General features: G+C 42.4%; 1 protein-coding gene across 7 annotated transcripts in view; it reads right to left on the reverse strand.

Moving 5' to 3' along the window:
• Positions 1–21,120, reverse strand: part of DLG3 (discs large MAGUK scaffold protein 3) — a 409,804-nt gene that overhangs the window by 46,437 nt on the left and 342,247 nt on the right. For 3 of the 7 annotated variants that reach the window (XM_030208894.1, XM_030208893.1, XM_030208892.1), the window contains one exon: positions 9,006–9,051. In XM_030208894.1, coding sequence (XP_030064754.1) covers positions 9,006–9,051 — 46 coding nt within the window. Of the gene's footprint in view, positions 1–572; positions 615–9,005; positions 9,052–21,120 lie in introns of all 7 variants that reach the window. The other 4 variants (XM_030208889.1, XM_030208895.1, XM_030208896.1 and 1 more) reach the window with 2 other exon arrangements.

Here is a 21,120-nt window from a genome sequence, read left to right on the forward strand (position 1 = left end):
TAATGTTGGGACTGTGCTAATCTGCTGGATTATATATTTGTGTGTTAAGTTAAAATGATAGTCACTGTCCATCTGCTTAGCGTTGTTTTTACCCTATGACCAAATAATATGAATATTGTCATTGGGCCCCAGATATGAAACTCCCAGCCCCAGAAAATGAACATAAAAAAGAAGTCCCCGTCACAACCACCCAAAACAGAGACATAAAAGATGACTATTTATGTTTCAACAAATTTAAAGGGCCAATCACATTATAAACATCCTGCATTAATCTGTGTTTCGTAAACTATATTTATAAAACTGCGCATGGTTTCTGAACTTTTCTTTGAGTTGTATATAAACTATGAATATGTTATTTTGTAACTTCTAGTTCCACGAAGTCCAGACACTTGCTTTTCTCCAGCATTGTACCTCTGCCTGCATGCTGAGGACACAGTCTTAGCACCCTAATGAACTACAAACACGATGACTGTGGTAAAAGTTAGTGTAGGAAAAGCACCAAGGGCAAGAAGAAAACAAAACCAATTCTAACATGCAACGACATAAGAGACAAGAAAGGTATGATGACTTACTGGAACTGCTCTCGCTGTCACTAGTGTTGGATGTCACTCCCTCTGCAAAGCAACAAGAAAATAATGGCTTTTCAGATAATTTTGTGAACAGAGTTCTTGAATGATGAGAAATACAAAGTATTCTAGGGCAACTGTCAAAACCCTAGACAGGATGAAGGTCTGCAGGTATTTTGGTAACAGAAACATACCCAGTCACTGTTTGAGTATACATTACAAAAGAACCTGCAGATTTTGTCTCTGATTTACCTGCAGTCAAAATCCACAGGGTGAAGTGAGTGAAAAGATTTGAAAATTAAATCCCCATGTGCATTTAGGCTCTCTCATTTTCTGCCCTCACTAACACCCTTTTTACCAACAGCTAAACATGGCCAACTGTAAAGGCAGATTCATTCTCTTGGGAAGCATAGTGGCATTTTCAGCTGTGGGTATCTATCCAGGTTAACTCTTTAGTTAACCAATGAATCCCTTTGAAAGGTTAAGGGCTAAGAGGGAAAATGGAATAACTAGTTCTCCCATATTTGAAAGACAGGCTTCCACAGGTTACATAGTTAGAAAATAATATAGGAATCATGCCAAAATTCCACTTATAAAAGTATAGCATAATCAGGAATATGGAGCTCTCAAACCAGAACTCTGAGCCTATGCATAACAGTAAACCATCACTGCAGTGCCTGATCAGTGCAACTATGTAGTGGTACAAGGGACTCTGACCCCCAACCTGACAACAGTAGCATCCCTTCAGCACCACTATACCTGGATCAGTTTCCAAGCAGGATCTCAGCTACTGGATCAGCAATCTAACCCCAAGTACAACAGAACTCTCTCAGCATCACAATCAGATGTTAAAGAAATAGTGGATACTATCAAAGATTACTGTACCACATTGCAGCTTCTCTTTGCTATAGCTGAGCGCCTTCTTTAAGTCCTTGGTATTTACTCCCAGTAATGAATATGCATGAGGAGGACTTGCATGCTTATTACCTCCAATGTAAGGCAAATTTCCCTGTGCATATTCATTAGGGATATCCTGAAAAACTGACCTGTTGGTGGCCCTCAAGGACTGTGAGCGAATACCAAGGCCCTAGTTGAATGAACACATCACAATATATTGCATTCAAATTCACATACCGATATTAAGCATAAGAAAAGACAATTAGGAGATGCATGCCTACTTATCCTATATAATAAAATTCACCCTCAACGTTCTGAGGACAGTGACGTCACTGTCACTTCCTTCCAGAACGGTTTGTAAGACTATGGTGGTGAAGCCACCGAAACCGCCCAGGCTAGGGGCCCCGCCCTCGCGTCAAACGTCATGACGTTGAGGGCGCAGCAATGGCATTTGGTGCGTCCAAGAGGTGCGGAATGCGGAGCAATGCCGATGCCGTCAGAACGACGAAGGGGTCCGTAGGTAGGGAGGGAGAAGGGGGCGACGAAGGGATCGGTAGGTAGGGAGGGAGGGAGAAGGGGGGGGTTGAAGAGGAAAACCTTGCTAGCGCCCGTTTCATTTGCTCCTGAAACGGGCCTGTTTTCCTAGTTACCAATATTGCTGGAGTTTTCTTCTATGTTGATAAAAATGATTGTGTGTGTGCAGTGTCACAAACAAGAGATATTTAGAACACATACAGTCAATAGTAAAGCATTCTGCTGTATCAACTGAGAACAGGGCTGGAGAATGGAGGATCAGCTCTGAATGGAAGTGAACATAACTAGAGTGCATCCAGCAGTCTCTGCATATCCAGTGTCATTCATTATCAATTAAAACCGAGGTTCATGATAAGTTTCTGGATTTTTGCAAAACTGAAAAACAGTTTAAACTATTTATACTCTAATTTCAAAAGCATACTTGTAAGCCTATGATGCTTTCCACCATCAACTTCTGGAAAAGGTTGACTGTGGGAAATGCCCCAGAAATAAGCCTGGACCATACTACTACTACTACTTATCATTTCTATAGCGCTACTAGACGTACGCAGCGCTGTACACTTGAACATGAAGAGACAGTCCCTGCTCCACAGAGCTTACAATCTAATTAGTGGAGTGGAGGAGTGGCCTAGTGGTTAGAGCACCAGTCTTGCAATCCAGAGGTGGCCAGTTCAAACCCCACCACTGCTCCTTGTGATCTTGGGCAAGTCACTTAACCCTCCATTGCCTCAGGTACAAACTTAGATTGTGAGCCCTCCTGGGACAGAGAAATATCTAGAGTACCTGAATGTAACTCACCTTGAGCTACTACTGAAAAGGGGTGAACAAAATCTAAATAAATAAAGATTCTAGAATTCTAAAGAATAACAAGATTCCATGCAGAATTTTAAAGTGTAGCAACATTCCATGTAGAACCCCAAAGAGTAACAAGATTCTTTGGGGTGGAGGAGTGGCCTAGTGGTTAGAGCACCGGTCGGTTCAAATCCCACTGCTGCTCCCTGTGACCTTGGGCAAGTCACTTAACCCTCCATTGCCTCAGGTACAAACTTAGATTGTGAGCCCTCCTGGGACAGAGAAATATCCAGAGTACCTGAATGTAACTCACCTTCAGCTACTACTGAAAAAGGTGTGAGCAAAACCTAAATAAATAAAGATTCTAGAATTCTAAAGAATAACAAGATTCCATGCAGAATTTCAAAGTGTAGCAACATTCCATTTAGAACCCCAAAGAGTAACAAGATTCTTTGGGCTGGAGTGGAGGAGTGGCCTAGGTTGGTTCAAATCCCACTGCTGCTCCTTGTGATCTTGGGCAAGTCACTTAACCCTCCATTGCCTCAGGTACAAACTTAGATTGTGAGCCCTCCTGGGACAGAGAAATATCCAGAGTACCTGAATGTAACTCACCTTGAGCTACTACTGAAGAAGGTGTGAGCAAAATCGAAAAAAATAAATAAGCTCTCCAGAGGAACCGAATACAAAAAAAGCATGAAACTGGGGGATCACATAATGCAATGAGCTGAGAACAGCATTTCTCCTTGTGTGTGTACACTTTCAACTTTCTAGCTTCTGTTCACAAAGTTGCTTACGTGCAACTGGTGTTTTCCTATAGACAGCAGGACAACTCACGCACATGAGTAGGTAATGGCACTGCAAGAGGGCAGGACTCAGAATTGGAGAAAAGATCTAATGATGTACAGTCCTTCCCACACGCAGCAGTCTCCTCAGTTCCACATCTCAAGTAGTAAAGCAATTCATGGAGAAGTAAGAGGAAATGCGTGCTTGATTAATTTTGCTGTCTACAAGAAAAGACCTGCTACATGTAAGCAGGCACATGTGTGGGCAATGACCAAGATCAAGGATGCAGTTATTTTTTATAGGTCACCTCTGCGTTTCTGAAGAACCCAATAAGATAAAGTAGGAGTCACACAGATCCCTACAGCTGGCCAGCACTGCTAAACTGAAGCACTAAGGACTGGTCCAAGCAATAGTGTGAAGTGAATGAAGACCAAGAAGTTAATTTTATTTATTTCCATACATAGCATGGTTTCAATGTGGCTCACAAAAAAACCGAAAGGTTACAACTTGTGTTTCTAACTTAATAGCATTAGCATAAGACTCTACCTATGCAAAGTGGAGGATGAGTTTATGCCCTCCGGGAGGATGTTTCATTCCCTCCATTCTGAGTTAATGCCCTTTGTTGTAGGGCCATCGTTCGCTGTGAGGAAAGCTCATGTTATTCCCATTGCGGTTTGCCATACTGCTTTGGAAGCTTCAATTACTGAAGGAGAGGCAGTGGAGCAAGCTGGTATGAGGCACTGAAAAAAGTGTGCTCTCTATCTCCCTCTGCTGGTGTTTGCGGAATATCAGGTAGTAGTTTGTGGCTTATGGGCTTTTCTTTTAGGAAGATAACCAAACCTTTTTTAAACCCCGCTAAGATAACTGCTTTTACTACATTCTCTGGCAACTAATTTCCAGAGGTTTTTTTTTTTTACACATTGAGTGAAGAAATATTTTCTCCAATTTGTTTTAAATTTACTACTTTGTAGCTTCATGTATACTGATTTGTATCTCTGGTCTTGACATTTGGGGTAGTGGAGGGTAAAGTAGTTTCTCGTTTCTGGGCTAATGTTTCATAGCGGAAGGTTAATAAGATCAGTCATATTCGAGGGCAAGGCCGTAAATTATCCTATAGGTTAGGATACATATCTTGAAGATTATGTGTGCTTTGATTGGGAGCCAGTGTAGGTTGCGTAATAGTGGGCTCACTCTGTCATAGATAAGTCTAGCAGCAGAATTTTTTTGCTGTTTGTAGTTTTTTCAGGATTTGTTCTTTACAACCTGCATATACTCCATTGCAGTAATCCACACATGCAAGGACCAGTGTTTGGACTAGAATGCGGAATACCCTCTGTCAGGCAGCAGCCTATAATGCACTTATCATTCGGAACATTTTCGATGTGACATTGGTCCTGTTTTTTGAATGTCAGGTTACAGTCCACAGAAACTCCACGGACTTTCAGATTCTCAGCGATTGGGTAAGTGATACCCTCAGTGTTGATACTGGGAAAGCTGTCCTTGCAGTAAGTCGATGACAGAACCAGAAATGTGTTTTCTTTGTTTTAGTTTGAATGCGGTGACCTAGGATTCTAAGATGTTGACCCCTAGGTTGATCTGTGATTTCTTCCAACCCCTTTTCGAATGGTATATTGAAACATCATCTGTGTATACGAACCGGTTGAGATTGCTTTTTGCTAATAATGTACTAGAGGCACCACCATTATATTGAACAGAGTAGGTGAGATTGGAGATCCCTGCAAGACTCCTCAGTTGGCTTTCCATGGATTAGATAAAGTGTCACCTACCTTGACCTGATAAGGTCTTGAAGTCAGAAATCCTTTGAACCAGTTGAGCAGTTCACCTCCAATGCCAATCTTGTCCAGTAGTGTTAGTAGACTCTGATGGTCGACCATGTCAAAAGCGCTTGACAAACCAAACTGGAGGAGGAGTATTTTTCTGCCTCTGCTGACTTCTTTCTTGAAGTTGGCTAAAATGTTATGAGCACTGTTTCGGTACTATACTGGGGTCTGAAGCTCGATTGAGACCAGTGAAGGATGGAGAAGCTGTTGAGATAGTCCATCAGCTGTTTGATGATGATTCCCTCCATTATCTTGGTTAGAAGCAGTATAGAAGCCACTGGCCTGTAGTTAGCAATGTTGCTTCTGCTGGCTTTCTCATTTTTCAGGATCAGAGTTAGTAGGAGATACAGGCATTCGAGATAAAGTCCATGAAATTCAATTGGGACTCTCTCCATATTCTGGGTGGCCTATAGAATATGATGCAGCATAATTGGCCCAGGATAGGAGTGATTTGTCGCGTAGCTTGAGGACAGCTACTTCTATCGGTGGGGTTATGAGTTTTGATATAGTTGGTTTCTGAAGAAGGATTTATAAAGCACTGCTATTCCTCTGCCTCTCTTTTTGCTACTGGTCCAGTGGTTAACCTTATATCCTGGAGGGCAGAGTTCATTGATGATAGGGTTCTCTCTGGAAAGAAACCATGTTTCTGTGATGAAAACCAGACCGAGCTCTTCCTCTGCTATCCAGTCCCTCATAAGCTCTGTTTTGTTAATGGTGGATCTTGCATTAATGTAGCCAACGGGAATTGACAGGTAGCTTTCAGTGTCTGCGGTTTCAGTTGAGATTTTTTATCAGCCGGTGTTGGTCATAGACTTTGGCCTTATAGTGGTTCCTTCCATTTCCCTTAAGCCACTGACTCACATGTGGGTAGACATTGTGAGTTGCAGTTTTAAAAATTATTTCTGGCTCATTTTGCAACATAATCCAGGGTGGTGCTCAGGTGGTGGTTTAGGCTGCATAGGGTGGAGATCGGTTGTTCACGTGCTGAGATTAGGGTGAATGTGCTGGTGGTAATGAGGCACAGTAGTAGGTTTAGCAGTACCCATAGCAATCTTTCAGAAGACATGATTCCCTCTCAGAGTAAAGAGTGAAGACTCCCGGCAGTCGATGGTTCGGCTGGGTTTGCTCCTCTGTAAGTCTCCAGAATGTCCAAATTCACTTCTGAAGTTGCCTCCGGAGGGACATGCTAACGGGGTGGACTTGCTGAGATGCAGCTAGAAGATGCCATCTGTGTGCAGCCAGGTAGTCATGGTTTCTTCAGATCTCCCCTTCTTGTGTGCTGCTCCTTACGGTGGCAATTGCTGGTTACGGGTGTGGGGACAGGTTGGGTCGACGCAGGTCTGCTGTGGCTCCTTCTGATCTCCCCTTCTTGTAAGCTCCCCTGGTGGTCTAGTGGCCTCTTCAGGGGGCAGGAAACTACTCCACTCTTTCCTGCCTGCTGCTGCTGCTCTACCCGGCACCACCACTAGACATATACTGTCTAGTGAAGTGGATTTAAAGAACAAAGCTTTGGCACTTGTAGTGGCTCATCTTTGCTGAGGTTTGACTCAACTGGCTATAGAGAACAGTCTATTCATAATAGAAATGAAAACAGGATGGTAGCTAATTAACTAGGTTCTGCTTTGCCATTAAAATTTCAAATCTTCTGGGATCCAAAAAGAAACAGCTGCACAGATGTTGATGGATTCTCTCCTTTTAACATAAGCAACAGCCCACTTGTTGTTCAGAGAGTGGAGGGACTTCTTGCATGGATGTTTGTGTGGCTTAGCATAAACCTTTGGGAGTACTATATCATCATTACAAAAGGTATGACTAGATTTGGCAGGAATTCAGGACAAATATGCACACTACTTTATGATGAAATTGAGTTAAAGTTTCATATGTAACTATGGCTTAGACTTCACTGATTCTGCTATTAGAAAAAGTACCTCCCAAGTTAGATACATAAGAGAGTCCTTCTGTGACTGTTCTCTTGTGCTTGACTGCTTAAATATTTTAAATTTAAATGCTTTACTTTTTGTCTATTAGATTGTAAGCTCTTTGAGCAGGGACTGTCTTTCTTCTGTGTTTGTACAGCGCTGCGTACACTTTGTAGCGCTCTAGAAATGTTAAATAGTAGTAGTAGTAGTAGATTAATATTCCATGGGCTTAAAAGATAGTTTAATGAGAGATGCAAGAACATTAATATCCCAAAGTCCAGGAGGCTAAAAAGGCTGGGAGATGAGCTTGAAAAGAGATGGCTAAGGGGAGAAATGATAGAGATCTATAAAATATGAGTAGACTGCAACGGGTAGACGTGAATCGCTTGTTTACACTTTCCAAAAATCTGGAGGCATGCAATGAACTACTAAGTAGTAAATTTAAAACAAATCAGAGAAAAAAATATTTCTTCACTTAATGTAATTAAACTCTAGAATTCATTGCCAGAGAATGTGGTAAAAGCAGTTAGCTTAATAAGGTTTAACAATGGTTTGGACAATTTCCTAAAAGAAAAGTCCATAAACCATTATGATAATCTTGGGAAAATCTACTGCTTAATTTTAGGATGAGCAGCATAAAATCTATTTTACTTGGGATCTTGCCAGGTACTTGGACCTGGATTGGCCACTGTAGGAAACAGGATACTGGGCTTGAGAGACCACCCACTTACGGTTGGTGGTGAAGATGAAAACGATAATGGAATTCAAAAATGTGCTGGATAAACAAAGGAATCCTGTACAGAAAGAGAATGGAACCAAACAAACTTAGATGGCAACTCCAGTAACTGGGAAGTGTAGGAGACCCACAAGAAGCAAAGCCAGTACCGGGCAGACTTCTACGGTCTGTGCCCTGATCATGGCTGGACAGATTTGGGTGGACTGGATTGGGGCTTTGATGACAGCTTCAGTAGAACAAAGCCAGTGCCAGGCAGACTTCTACAGTCTGTGCCATGAAAATGGAAAGGACAAATCAAGATCAAGTATGAATATGTAGTATCATATCATACCTTATGCTATGAGTTTATCTTGTCTGGATAGACTGGATGGACTGTACACGTCTTTATCTGATATCATGTACGATGTTACTATGGACCTTCAGACTGTCCCAGTATGGAAACGCTTATGTTTGGGAAATTAGGCCCTTGTGTACGGAAGCATAACACGGAAGAGATGCACTCTGATTTAGAGAACATTTGTAATAGTAAGTGATAAAAAGATAGTACAGATATTACAGTATGGTATCTAGTAGATACCAAAAGAGGTACTGATCATTTAGTGTACCAGGACCCCAAGAGGTATGAGCTCTGGAGTCTCAATGCTTGCTTGATACTCTTAATAAGGACTATCCAGTTAATAGCAGATTCAAAACAGAAGTTATTAAAAGCTTTATCATCTCCTGAATTAAATGAAGCATTAATGAATATAAATATTAATTGGCAACTAATGAAAAAGGTTTGCATGTACTATGGTATTATATCTGTTACAGCCTGCAGGAACCCGAAGAGCACATCATGCAGGTTCTTGCAGGTGACCCCAGCACTAGAGGAATTCTCCATATGCACTAGTAACACAAGTCACACTATACAAGAGCAATTTCTTTCAAGTAAACTTACTCAGGCTCTTTGATCCGTAATAATCGTCACTTAACCCAGGGAAGTCCTGATATCACAGACAGCAAGGGGGGACAGAGGCAGAAAGAAAAGTGAAGAAAGAATACACAGCAAGGTAAGCATTAGTCATATACAAGAGCAGAAAATAACTGTACAGAACTCCAACTGAAAGTTACAAAATCAGAAGAGAAAGTGTCTTTCCGTAAAAAAAAATAAAAAAAAGAGAGAGAGAGAGAGAAATAGCTCATTTCAAAGTTCTGCCCAGCCCAAAAGTAATAAGCAAACAATATGTTGGGTGCATAAATCCTGCAACACTCTATACACAAACTGGAACTTTAGTATTTTACATTTTGCTTCATGTGAAAATCCAATTTACTGGGTCTATTCCACCACCAGCTGGAGGAAATAAAAACAATCACTCCCATTCTGTTGTAATCAGGGCTATGGAGTCAGTATTGGTAAAAATGTAAAGATTCTAATTCTAGTTCCAGAACTTACATTATAATATATGGTAAATTAGTATTTTATACTTATATATTTGTCCTGGACCTAAAGTACTGGTAACTATAACTTGTATTAACCCACATTTTAAATCCAGAACAAAAAATTAAAGCCTAATATCAGCAGGAGTTGGAGTCAGAGCTGCAGCTGGACAATAGAAAAATAGAAGAGTTGGAATTGAAGGTTTGGTGTACCAACTCCACAGCCCCAGTTTTATCAGTCTCTTTCATATTTCTTCAAATAATGCAATAAGAACCACTCACAGCATGGGCAGTGATCATAGCATAAATCAGTGGATTAATCTGTAACACTTGTATATGTTACTCCTAGAGGAATTCTACGCAATTACGCAGTGAACAAAATTTCAAGGTATTGACTGTGACATCTAAATCTTTTCTTGGGTGGTAACTCCTAATGTACATATAATTTGGGTTACTCTTCTCAATGTGCAACACTTTGCATTTGTCCACATTCAATTTCTTCTGCCTTTTTAAAATTACTGTAAAATCAACACAATTAGGAAAGCAACAACTATAGTAAACTATTTCACAGTTGTTACTTCTAGCCCCACAACTATGGAAAGGAAGAAGCTAATCAAGAAATAAAACCAAGAAGCAAATCTTACCAAAATCACTTGTAACAATCAAACCTGTCTTTTAAACCATCCCCTTAACAATAAATAAATAAATGAGAAAAAAAAAGACTATGTCCTGGCCTAGCCATAATAAAACCCTCCAGATGCGCAGGATCACAAATATAATCTGAATTCTGATATGCAATCAAACATTTACAGGAAAATTTTATCTGCTATTTTGATACCCAGTCTTCCAATTTCATAAGGTCCTCCTGCAATTTTTCACAGTCTGCAACTTGGAATAGTTTTGTATTATCACTTACTGCTCCCATTTATAAATATTTTAACAGGCATCAGTTCCAGTACAAATCCCTGTGATACTCCACTATTCACCTTCCTCCACTGAGAGAATTAGCCTTTTAACCCTACTCTGTTCCCTTTCTTTTAACCAGTTCCCAAACCACAACACAACACTGCCTCCTATCTCATAGCATTTTAATTTTCTCAGGAGTCTTTCACGAGGAACTTTGTCAATAGCTTTATGGAATTCTAGATATTATCATTATTATTTATTATTAACATTTGTATACTACATCAACTGGCTCACCTTTATCCACGAGTTTATTCATATCTTTAAAAAAATGTTGCAAAACGGTGAAGCAAAATTTCCTTTGGCTGAGTCTACGTTGACTATATAAGCCATACTTGTCTGCGTGTTCAGCAATTTTGTTCTTTATTAATAGTTTCTATCATTTTGCCCAGTACTTACCGGTCTGTAATTTCCTGCAGCACCATGAAACCCTTTTTAAAAGCTGGTGTTACACTGACTACCTTCCAATCTTCAGGTACCATGGACAATTTTAATGACAGATTAGAGATTACTAATAGTAGATCAGCAATTGTATTTTAAGTTCTTTCAGTATTCAGCAGTCTAGGCGACTTACTGCTCTTTAATTTGTTGATTTGGCTTATTACGTCTTCCAGGCTCACCGAGACTCGCTTCCATTGCTCCATATGATCATCCTTAAATACCATTTCTGGCACAGATAGCTCCCTTCTATCTTCCTCAGTAAAGACTGAATCAAAGAATTCTTTTCATCTTTCCACTATTGCCTTGTCTTCCCTGAGTGCCCCTTTCATCCTTTGAATGAGCTAATGGTCCCACTGATTTCCTGATGTTCACAAACATCTTTGTGGTACCAATGCTCAGGGTCAGCATAAATCTCCACAAATGCCAAGAGAAGGCAAATCAGATATATACCTTCACTCCAAAAAAGCTTATGGTGTGCAAATCTGTATGTAACAGAATGCCAGAACTACAGCTGGCATGTCGGATTTGTCTTCTCTTGGCACGAAGAGTTTTGTGAACATTAGACTCCTGAAGCAAGCTTTTAGCCAAAACATGGCCCATGTCAAGTCATCGTATTACACTGAAGAAATTCATTAAAGGACATAAGTGCACCAGGTATTGTTGCCTCCACCGTTCTTGCTTTGCATTACGAGTGTGGAGTTTTGTTCTTTTGTTTCTTTAGCCCACTGATTTCGTCACAGGCTTTTTGCTTCTAATATACCTGAAAAAGTTTTTACTATGAGTTTTGCCTTTAAGGCAAGCTTCTTTTAAAATGATCTTTTACCAGTACCTATGCTGCTTCTGTTCTCTTTATTTGGGTTCCTTTTCCATTTTTTGAAACATTATCTTTCTTCTCACCTTTAAGCATACCACTTACCGTTTGACTTTCTTTCCATGTTTAACATGCAGAATACATCTTGTCTTGGCTTCCAAGATAACATTTTTGATCAGACCTGATCTAAACTTTGCAGTTTCTCCTTTAGGTCTTTTTTTTTATTTTTTTTTTTAACAATTTTTCTTATTTTATCGTAGTTGACCTTTTGAAAGTGAAATGCTGAAACAGTCGATTGTTAGTGTCTTCACTCCAGTTATTAACTCAAACTTGATCATGTTTATAATCACTATTGCCAAGCAAACCCTACACCTTTACGTCCCGCATCAATTCCTGCATTCCACTAAGTACTAGATCTAAACTAGTTTCTCCCTCTTGTTGGTTTCTGAACCAGCTGCTCCATAAGGTAGCCATTTTTTAAATCTATAAATGTCACACGTTCCCCCCTTCTCATCTCCGATTTTCAAATTTGTGCTTGAAATTTCTTTTGTCTTGACCTTGCTGGCTTTGTTTCCAGGTTTCTAATACTTTTGCTTTAATAAATTCAACTGGAAAGCTCTCTAACCTAACTCCAGTAACTCTTTCCAGACTAGCACTAATGCCTGACATTGCTTGGGGTCACTTAATTTTTTATGTTGCTGCTCCAGCTACTTCAGCCTGAATCTCAGTGCTTCCTCCCTGCAAGATTTAATTGAAATCAGTACTCCCTGGGGCTAAACCTCTATTCCTTCCTATTCAGTAACTCAGTTAACAGTTCCCTTATCATTTAGCTGATAATAGTCATTTATTTCCTGTGCAGTTCCCAAACATAGGTCCTCCCTTTCCAGGAAACCACTTAATCTGCAGAATCTGAGAGGGATCCTTGCCCTGCAATTGATGCACTACAGTCCACGTGGTGCATATTTTGACAATGTTGGGGACTAAATCCCAACTTTGGATACATGCAGCTGTAGACATGTTTCTAGCAAAATCAAATTTATCCTAAAGTAGGACAGATGCGTGAGAGAAAGTATAATTTCTAATTGACCCTTTCTTAAATCTACATGCACCAACTGAAATTTTTCCAGAAATATTTCAGCTTAGCCCTCTGATTTGCTAATCCATCTCCTCCCTTCCCCCTTATTATCCAGCCTTCGGTTAAGGGTAATATTAAAATTCCTTCCTACAATAAAGCATCTCTCCTCCTTACTTTCCAGTACCTTCCCCAACCCATCAAAGGCAGGCCCCTTGGTTCACATTGGGCATGTATAAACAAACCAAACCAACTGCATCCCTTCCACTTTTCCTTCAAATCTCTCTCTCTCTGTATTCCATCTACAATTTCAATTTTACAAGAGCTCCTAAACCATATGCCCACTCCTCCTTTCCTGTATTCTCTAGCATTAGCAGTCATGTATCTGTAAGAAAAGGTTTTATTACTCAATAGTTTGTCCCCTTTCTTAAAAGTGTTCACTTGTATAAAGAGTATATCTGCTTTTAATATCTCAGCCTCTTTTAGAATGTATATCACATTTAAGCTCCTTTTATTCCAGGTCACCACTTTCAGTTCTTGGCCAATATTAGTCATTATAATTAAAAACCCTTCTATTACCCTCACTGCCACCATTCAGTCTTTCTCCAGCCCTCCTTTTCCCTCCCTCTCCTCCATCTCTCCCCACATCCTCATTTTTTTTCCCTCAAGATCATCACCATCATTCTTGTGGTCTCTTCACCAAGGAAGTTACACCCCCCCTCCCACCAGGCATCTCTTGCATCTAAAGCCCTTGTGGCCTCCTTTTCCCCATAATCTTTTTTTTAACATATCATGCAATACCACTTCCCATCCAGCCTTTAATGCAATTCATTATTCCCTTACCCATTTACTGTAATAAACACCTCTCTCACACTTTCCGGTATCCCTCTTATGCGAATGTTGCACTTCCAGGACCTATATTTCAGAACATCAAGTTTCTCAATAATCTCTGTGTTCTGTCCATTGCCTTCTACTGCTGTTTATTCTCTTGCACGCTCTCCTCACATAGGTCTAGCTTATAGTTTCTCCTCTTTCATGCCCAGCTCTATCATTTCTGTCATAGCACCTTCGATTTCCTCTTCTACTGACTGTAACTTTTGAGGGGGGATATGCTTTGGGGGGGGGGGGGGGTGATATTCACTTATTCTGCCTTGTCTAGACGGAACTCCATGATCAGGTTACCACCTGCGGCAGTGACATCACTTCCTAAGTCAAGAAATAACCTTTTGACTTCAGGATATGTTTAACAAGTGACCAATCCTTGTCAACAAATTTACAGTTCACTGAGAAGCAAATATTAAATAGCATAAAATATACTAAACAATCGTAAGGGCCTTTTAAAATGTGAGTTGAGAAACCCTTACTTCCTTAGCAACTTTAAAGAACACCTCACCAATACTAAGATGCAGACAGCAGTCTAGCAGCAAGTTGGGGGCTATTCAGTCTTTTACCTATACATATGGATTATCTACAGGGTGGTATGTATTTCAATATCCTGCTTGGTGACGGGTTTCAATCTTTTTTTCTTCTTGCATAAGTAAAATCTCCACCGGCACTTCACTGCCAAATAAAACCCCTCTAACTTCGCCTCCAGGATATTATTGGGATGACAAGACACAAGTGGCCCTTCGGTTCTTCCATAGCATCCTTAAAAGGCTTAAAAACTTCTATAACCCAAGATATATTTGTTCAATGAAAACACCCCAAATGGCTTTCAAACCAGTATCAATTTACAGCCTTAGTCTTTACTCTTGAGACTCCCCCCTAAAGGAAGGGATTTTTGAGACACTGAAGGAGAGGAGGACATCTGTGGTCAAAAGGGATTTTGGAAAGCAAGAAAGCTCTCTGACTGCAGAGCTGCCACATGGTCCCAATTTTGGAGAGGGAAATTTTAGTACATGCCCCAGCCCCGCCCTACTCTACCTTGGCTCCACCCACTTTCTATGGCTCCACCCCGGCACACCTCCATACAGTGGTGTGCTTGAGCCGGCTTGCACCGGCTCGCAAGAGCCGGTTGTTAAATTTTTTACCGACTTGCGAGCCGGTTGTTCCTGATAGCGAGCCGGCTCTCCTTCCTTCCTTACATAGTAACATAGTAGATGAAGGCAGAAAAAGACCTGCACGGTCCATCTAGTCTGCCCACGATAAACTCATATGTGTATACCTTACCTTGATTTGTACCTGTCTTTTTCAAGGCACAGACCGTATAAGTCTGTCCAGCAGTATTTCCCGCCTCCCAACCACCAGTCCCGCCTCCCATCACCGGCTCTGGCACAGACCCCGTATAAGTCTGCCCTCCCCTATCCTAGCCTCTCAACCACCAACCCCTCTTCCCCCCGCCACCCAATTTCAGCTAAGCTTCTGTAGATCCATTCCTTCTGCACAGGATTCCTTTATGCCTATCCCATGCATGTTTGAATTCCGTTACCGTTTTCATCTCCACCACCTCCCGCAGGAGGGCATTCCAAGCGGGAGGGCATCCCTCCTAAAGGGTCCGGTGGTCCCTCACCTGTCACCTCCGTTGTCAAGCGAATTCTTCGGGGCAGGCAGTCTTGCCTGCCCGCTGCCGGCGCTGACCCTCCCCCTGTTGTAGGAGGTGGAAGGCCTCCAATTATTTAATGTACAGAAATTAATGTCTCATATGTTGGACAAAGAGAAATGAAGGTTTCTTTCCTTCTAATCATGGGAACAGCCTGCTGGCTTGCTGGAATAGCAAGTACACTCTACTCCTCCTCTTGCCCTGATTGCCCACAATCTCTCCCATTGAATATGGTCAGGAGACAGAATTCTTTCCCATGCCCTTTGAAGTAAGGCTACTATCCAGGAGAGAATTACCTTTTTTACAACCATGAGAGGAAGACCAGGTAACACCTTATTTCCTTCTCTGCCTAGAACAATTCGATCAAACACTATCCCTGGAGTCAATAGCAAGAGAAACCTAACACCTCTAGAGCAACTCTATAAAGAAGCAGTAGTTAACTTTTGTCTCCTCTTTTAGAATAGGGGAAATACTAAGATCAAAAGTTCTGAGAAATATATTCTTGTGTGAGATAAGCTGTAAAAATGAATAGAAGAGGTATAATGGTCCAAAACATTTGGACAACAGACCAAATACATCTTCAAAAGGAAATATAAACAGATGCTATATATTTCTTTATTGTCAGGAGATCCTGCCTGACTGTAAGATGCTAATTAAGGGGGTGAGAGAAACCCTCCCTCCTTCTTGTGCTCCCTTTTGTCTTGAAAGGGAAAAGAAACACTATATAATATTTCTCTGCCAGATAGGAGGTTGGGCAGTGTACATCTCTTTTGGCTCCCAAGCCAGAGAGTTTGGAAGGATGTCCTGTTCCCACTTTCCATTTGTAATTTCATTTTCTGTAATATGTTCTTCTTTTCTATTCTATACTGTATCTATATTTATTCCTTATTTTTCCTAATCTTGGGAAAATAGAATAAACTTGTGTTTTTCCCCAAAGGAAGCTTCCTTGGTTATGTTCTTTGGTATCTGTTTTAAAGGCTTTAATCCACCTGTCAGAGTTTCTTAAGGTACAGTTGAGAGGGTTTGTCTGCGTAGTATTGCTGGCTTGATTGGACTTCACCGGCCGCAAGAACAGACGCAAACACCCCGCTGCTGGATTGCTCTTTAAAAATGGCCACCGAGACTTCCAAAGGCGGCCTCGCGAGACTTCTGCTGAAGTCTTGGAGGCCGCCCTTGTAAGTCTCGGCGGCCATTTTGAATAGCAATCTGGCAGCGGGCAGGCAAGACTGCCTGCCCCGAAGAATTTGCTGAACAACCTCGGTAGCTGGAGGGGGTGGCAGGGGAGAGAAGGGAGTCGCTGGACATGGGTGGCTGGAGGGGGGGCAGGGGAGAGAAGGGAGTCGCTGGACATGGGTGGCTGGAGGGGGACTGGGGAGAGAGGACAGTCGCTGGGTATGAGTGGCTGGAGGGGGGCAGGGGAGAGAGGACAATCACTGGCATGGGTGGCTGGAGAGGGGGCAATCACTGGGTATGGGTGGCTGGAGGAGGGGCAGGGGAGAGAAGACAATCGCTGGGTATGGGTGGCTGGAGAGGGGGCAGGGGAGAGAGGGTAATCGCTGGGTATGGGTGGCTGGAGTGGGGGCAGGGGAGAAGAGACCACTGTGGGTATGGGTGGCTGGAGGGGGGCATGGGAAAGAAGACAATTGCTGGCATGGGTGGCTGGAGAGGGGGCAGAGGAGAGAAGACAATTGCTGGCATGGGTGGCTGGAGTGGGGGCAAGGGAGAGAGGGCAATCGCTGGGTATGGGTGGCTGGAGAGGGGGCAGGGGAGAGGAGACAATCACTGGGTATGAGTGGCTGGAGAGGGGGCAGGGGAGAGAAGACAATCACTCGGTATGAGTGGCTGGAGGGGGGGCAGGGGAGAGAGGGCAGTCGCTGGGTATGGGTGGCTGGAGGGGGCAGGGGAGAGAGAGTGGTGGATATTTGAAATGCCCTCCCGCAGGAGGTGGTGGAGATGAAAACTGTAACGGATTTGAAACATGCGTGGGATAAACATAAAGGAATCCTGTTCAGAAGGAATGGATCCTAAGGAGCTTAGTCGAGATTGGGTGGCAGTATAGCGCTGCGTGAGTCTGGTAGCGCTCTGGAAATGAGTAGTAGTAGTAGAGCCAGTGGGGGGAGGCGGGGCTGGTGGTTGGGAGGCAGGGCTAGTGCTGGGCAGACTTATACGGTCTGTGCCCTGACAATGGCAGATACAAATCAAGGTAAGGTATACACAAAACGTAGCACATTTGAGTTTATCTTGTTGGGCAGAATGGATGGACTGTGCAGGTCTTTTTCTGCCATCATCTACTATGTTACTATGGGTATGGGTGGCTGGAGGGGGCAGGGGAGAGAAGACAATTGCTGGCATGGGTGGCTGGAGAGGGGCAGGGGAGAGAGGGCAATCGCTGAGGTTGGGGAGAGGTAGGATAATCTCCGACTCCTTTTTTGTTTGCAGTACTGTTTTAAGTTTAAAGATTAGATCTGTTTCTCTGGCTGCAGTGTCTTGTTTGCCTTGTTTGCTTGTAGCACTTTTTGTTTGCTTGTAGCACTGTTTAGGTTAAAGATTAGATCTGTTTCTCTGGCTGCAGTGTTTTGCCTACCTTGTTTGCCTGCTGCCTTCTGTGTTGTTGGTAGTGCTGAATTTAGGGTGATGGCTTCCGGTTGTCGTATACACACAGTGGTTTCTATAATATTTCCAGTTAGCTCCTACCTCTTTGTTTGTTGTATGTCCTGCAGATGCTTGATCGTTGGTCTGCGTTGATGCTAGGGTACAGAGAGCTGGTTTTCCTTGTCGGCGGCCTGGAGGGGTTGGTTGCTGTTTGTTCTGTGGTGCTGCGAGAGTGAGGTCAGCTGGTCCTCCTCATTAACAGCTTCAGCTGCTGTACACCCTGAGCTCATCCCACTGCTCTCCCTCAATCCAGTAAAGGGGAAGTATGGAAAAGTTGTGTGAGGATGGTTTGAGCTCCTTTGATAGTGGTCTTGGTGGTCACACGTCCCATGTTCGCTCAGGAGTTCTTCTCATGTGGAGTCCCACTGTGCTCCCTGGGGTACTCAGCTCAGTATGAGCTGTAGGCCGTGTCTAGTAGGCCCGCGGATCCGATCCAGAGTAGTGGATTGCGGTCCGGTGGTGTCACTACTTGGAGTTCCCAGTTTGATACAAGTTGAAGGGTGCGGTGCAGCAGATCCAAGACCGTGATCTGGTGGTTTGCAGTGTCTGGTTTAGATAGCTTAAGTGCTGGAAACTGCTCTCCCAAAGTACAAAGGAGCAGACATAGGACTTGAAGCAGGTGAAGAACTCAGGAGAGCACACATTTAACTAATACAGTTAGTGATGTTACCCCCACCAGTGTCTGGTTTAGAGAGGCCACTTTCTCCCTGTTCTGAGTGCTGGAAACTGCTCTCCCAATGTACAAAGGAGCAGACAGAGGACTTGCAGCAGGTGAAGAACTCAGGAAGCAGCACACATTGTACTGGGTACAGTGTTTAAAGCCACTGGAAATTTTCGTGGACATAGAAGGAAAAGCCTCTGCAGCCAAATCAAATGACGTGATGGTGCCACAAAAAGAGGCAAGGCACCAGAAAAATACCAAGTGAGAATGCGACTGGAGTCAGGACCTAAAAACTACCCAGTGACATGGACAAAGGAAACTTTAAAAAAGCAGAAAAAGAAACTAAAAATAATAAAGGAAGGATAAAAGAGGGAACCCAAACACAGGCACAAAAAATACCGAGAAGAAAAATCGTCGAAAGGCACACAAGAAAGCTCTTTGGACTGAGCTGTGAAGAGCAGCACAAAAATGCAGCCACCCTTCACCGCAGTAAAAATAAAAAAAAAAAACTGCTGTAACCACGCTCTCGCAGCAGATGGGAAGGCACTTGCGTATGCGCGGTGGAGCATGCCTCACGCTTCACAAAGCTCTTAAAAGCTTGTTATAAGCCCCAGTCTAGGCAATGCAGGATCGTGTTACCCACATGTGAGAATAAATAAGTCTGCTTGTCCTCAGAAAAAAGTGGGAACGTGTGCAGAGTAGGATTCATGGAATTTATTCTAACTCTTCTACGTCCACGCATGTGTGTTTGTGTGGATGCATGTTGGGAAGTTGTGATGGTGTTTTTGTGTGTCCTGCAAGTTTGCAGAGGTGTGAAAGTTGTGTGTGTGGGCACTTGCACAGGGTATATTTTAGTGGCGATGTACTTCACAGGATGAGAAGGCAGTATTTATTTATTTATTTGTTACATTTGTATCCCACATTTTCCCACCTATTTGTAGGCTCAATGTGGCTTACATAGTACCGGAGAAGCGCTTGCTGACTCCGGTGTAGACAAATACAAAGTGATGCTGTGGTTAAATAGTTAGATAAAGCTAATGTGACGCAACCACATTAGGGGATCGTGCAACAGAAAATGTGTGTCCTGACCGTACCGTGCTTTAGTTATGTTGTGTTGCAGATCGGGCATTTAAGTTGGATCGATAAGGTATGCCTTTTTAAACAGGTGAGTCTTTAGGTTTTTCTGGAAGTTTAGGTGGTCATTCGTGTTATTCAAGGCTTTTGGTAACACGTTCCAAAAGTTGTGTGCAAATGTAGGAAAAACTGGACGCATATGTTGATTTGTACTTGAGTCCTTTACATCTTGGGAAGTGAAGATTTAGGTATGTTCTTGCTGATTCGGATGTGTTTCTCGTTGGTAGGTCGATCAAGTCAATCATGTATCCCGGAGCTAGACCATGGATTACTTTATGAACCAGTGAGCAGATTTTGAAAGCAATTCGTTCTTTGATTGGTAGCCAGTGTAGTTTTTCGCAAAGGGGTATGAGGTGTAATGTGGCAGTGAAAGGGCTAGTTTTTAGGGGTGGAGCAATTTGCGGGATAATGGAATTGCTTTTGGGGTGAGTGCAATTTGTGGGGTAGTGGGCCAACTGCAGGGGTAAAGGAGTAGTTTTGGGGGTTGAAGGAGTTTGTGGGGGAGGTTAGCTTTAGGTTGAAGCAGTTTGTGGGGTAATGGAAGTTGTGAGAAAGGTAGATTTTGGATTGTCGGCGCAGTTTGTGGGATAATTGTGGGGGGTTGTCACAGGGACAGTTTGAGGTGTGAGCAGTTTGATAGCATGAGGGAGGCTAGTTTTTAGAGTGAGGGCAGTTTAAGGGGTTGGGATAGAGAACAGGGAGGAGTCTGAAAGGAGAGAGGCAGAATGGAGGGACCATGCAGACCTTTATCATTTCATTGTATCCTACATTTGTACACGTCTTTTTGGAGAGGAGTATAACAAGTCTGTTCCGTTTCTTAACAAAAAATTTTTTTAGAAGAGAGGAGACCCAAGAGAGTTTTGTCTTATTATTTTCTTCGGAGTACACATTTCAAGTCATACTCTCTGAGGTTTTAAAGACCCCTGAGGCAGGCCTTTGGGCCGAAACACGGCCGTGTCGGGTCATTTTTAATGTGAATCACGTCATTTTTTATGTGAATAAACAAATTATTTGGTATCCTCATTCATTCTCCTCACTTTTTGGCTTCATATCTCACGGTTTCGTGAGGGTTTTTACCTCCTTTTTGTTTTATCTTTGATCTTTATCTGACATCATTTACTATATTACTATTAGGAATTCCCTAGTTATATTTTTATTTTTTTGTTACATTTAACTATATATATATATATGTTTCTCTGTTAGAAGCGGGAACTCTTTCTCCCACAGAAATGCACTGGGCCATGTCCACTAAAATTTCTCAATCCCTTTTGCAGAATTCTTTCCAACCTCCATTGGGTTAGAAAGAATAGAAAGGTGGATTTAAAATTTTCATAATTATGCTAGTTTTTGCACTAATGTACAA

The sequence above is a fragment of the Microcaecilia unicolor genome, chromosome 7 (assembly GCF_901765095.1).
Source record: "Microcaecilia unicolor chromosome 7, aMicUni1.1, whole genome shotgun sequence".
NCBI classification, from domain to species: Eukaryota; Metazoa; Chordata; class Amphibia; order Gymnophiona; family Siphonopidae; genus Microcaecilia; species Microcaecilia unicolor.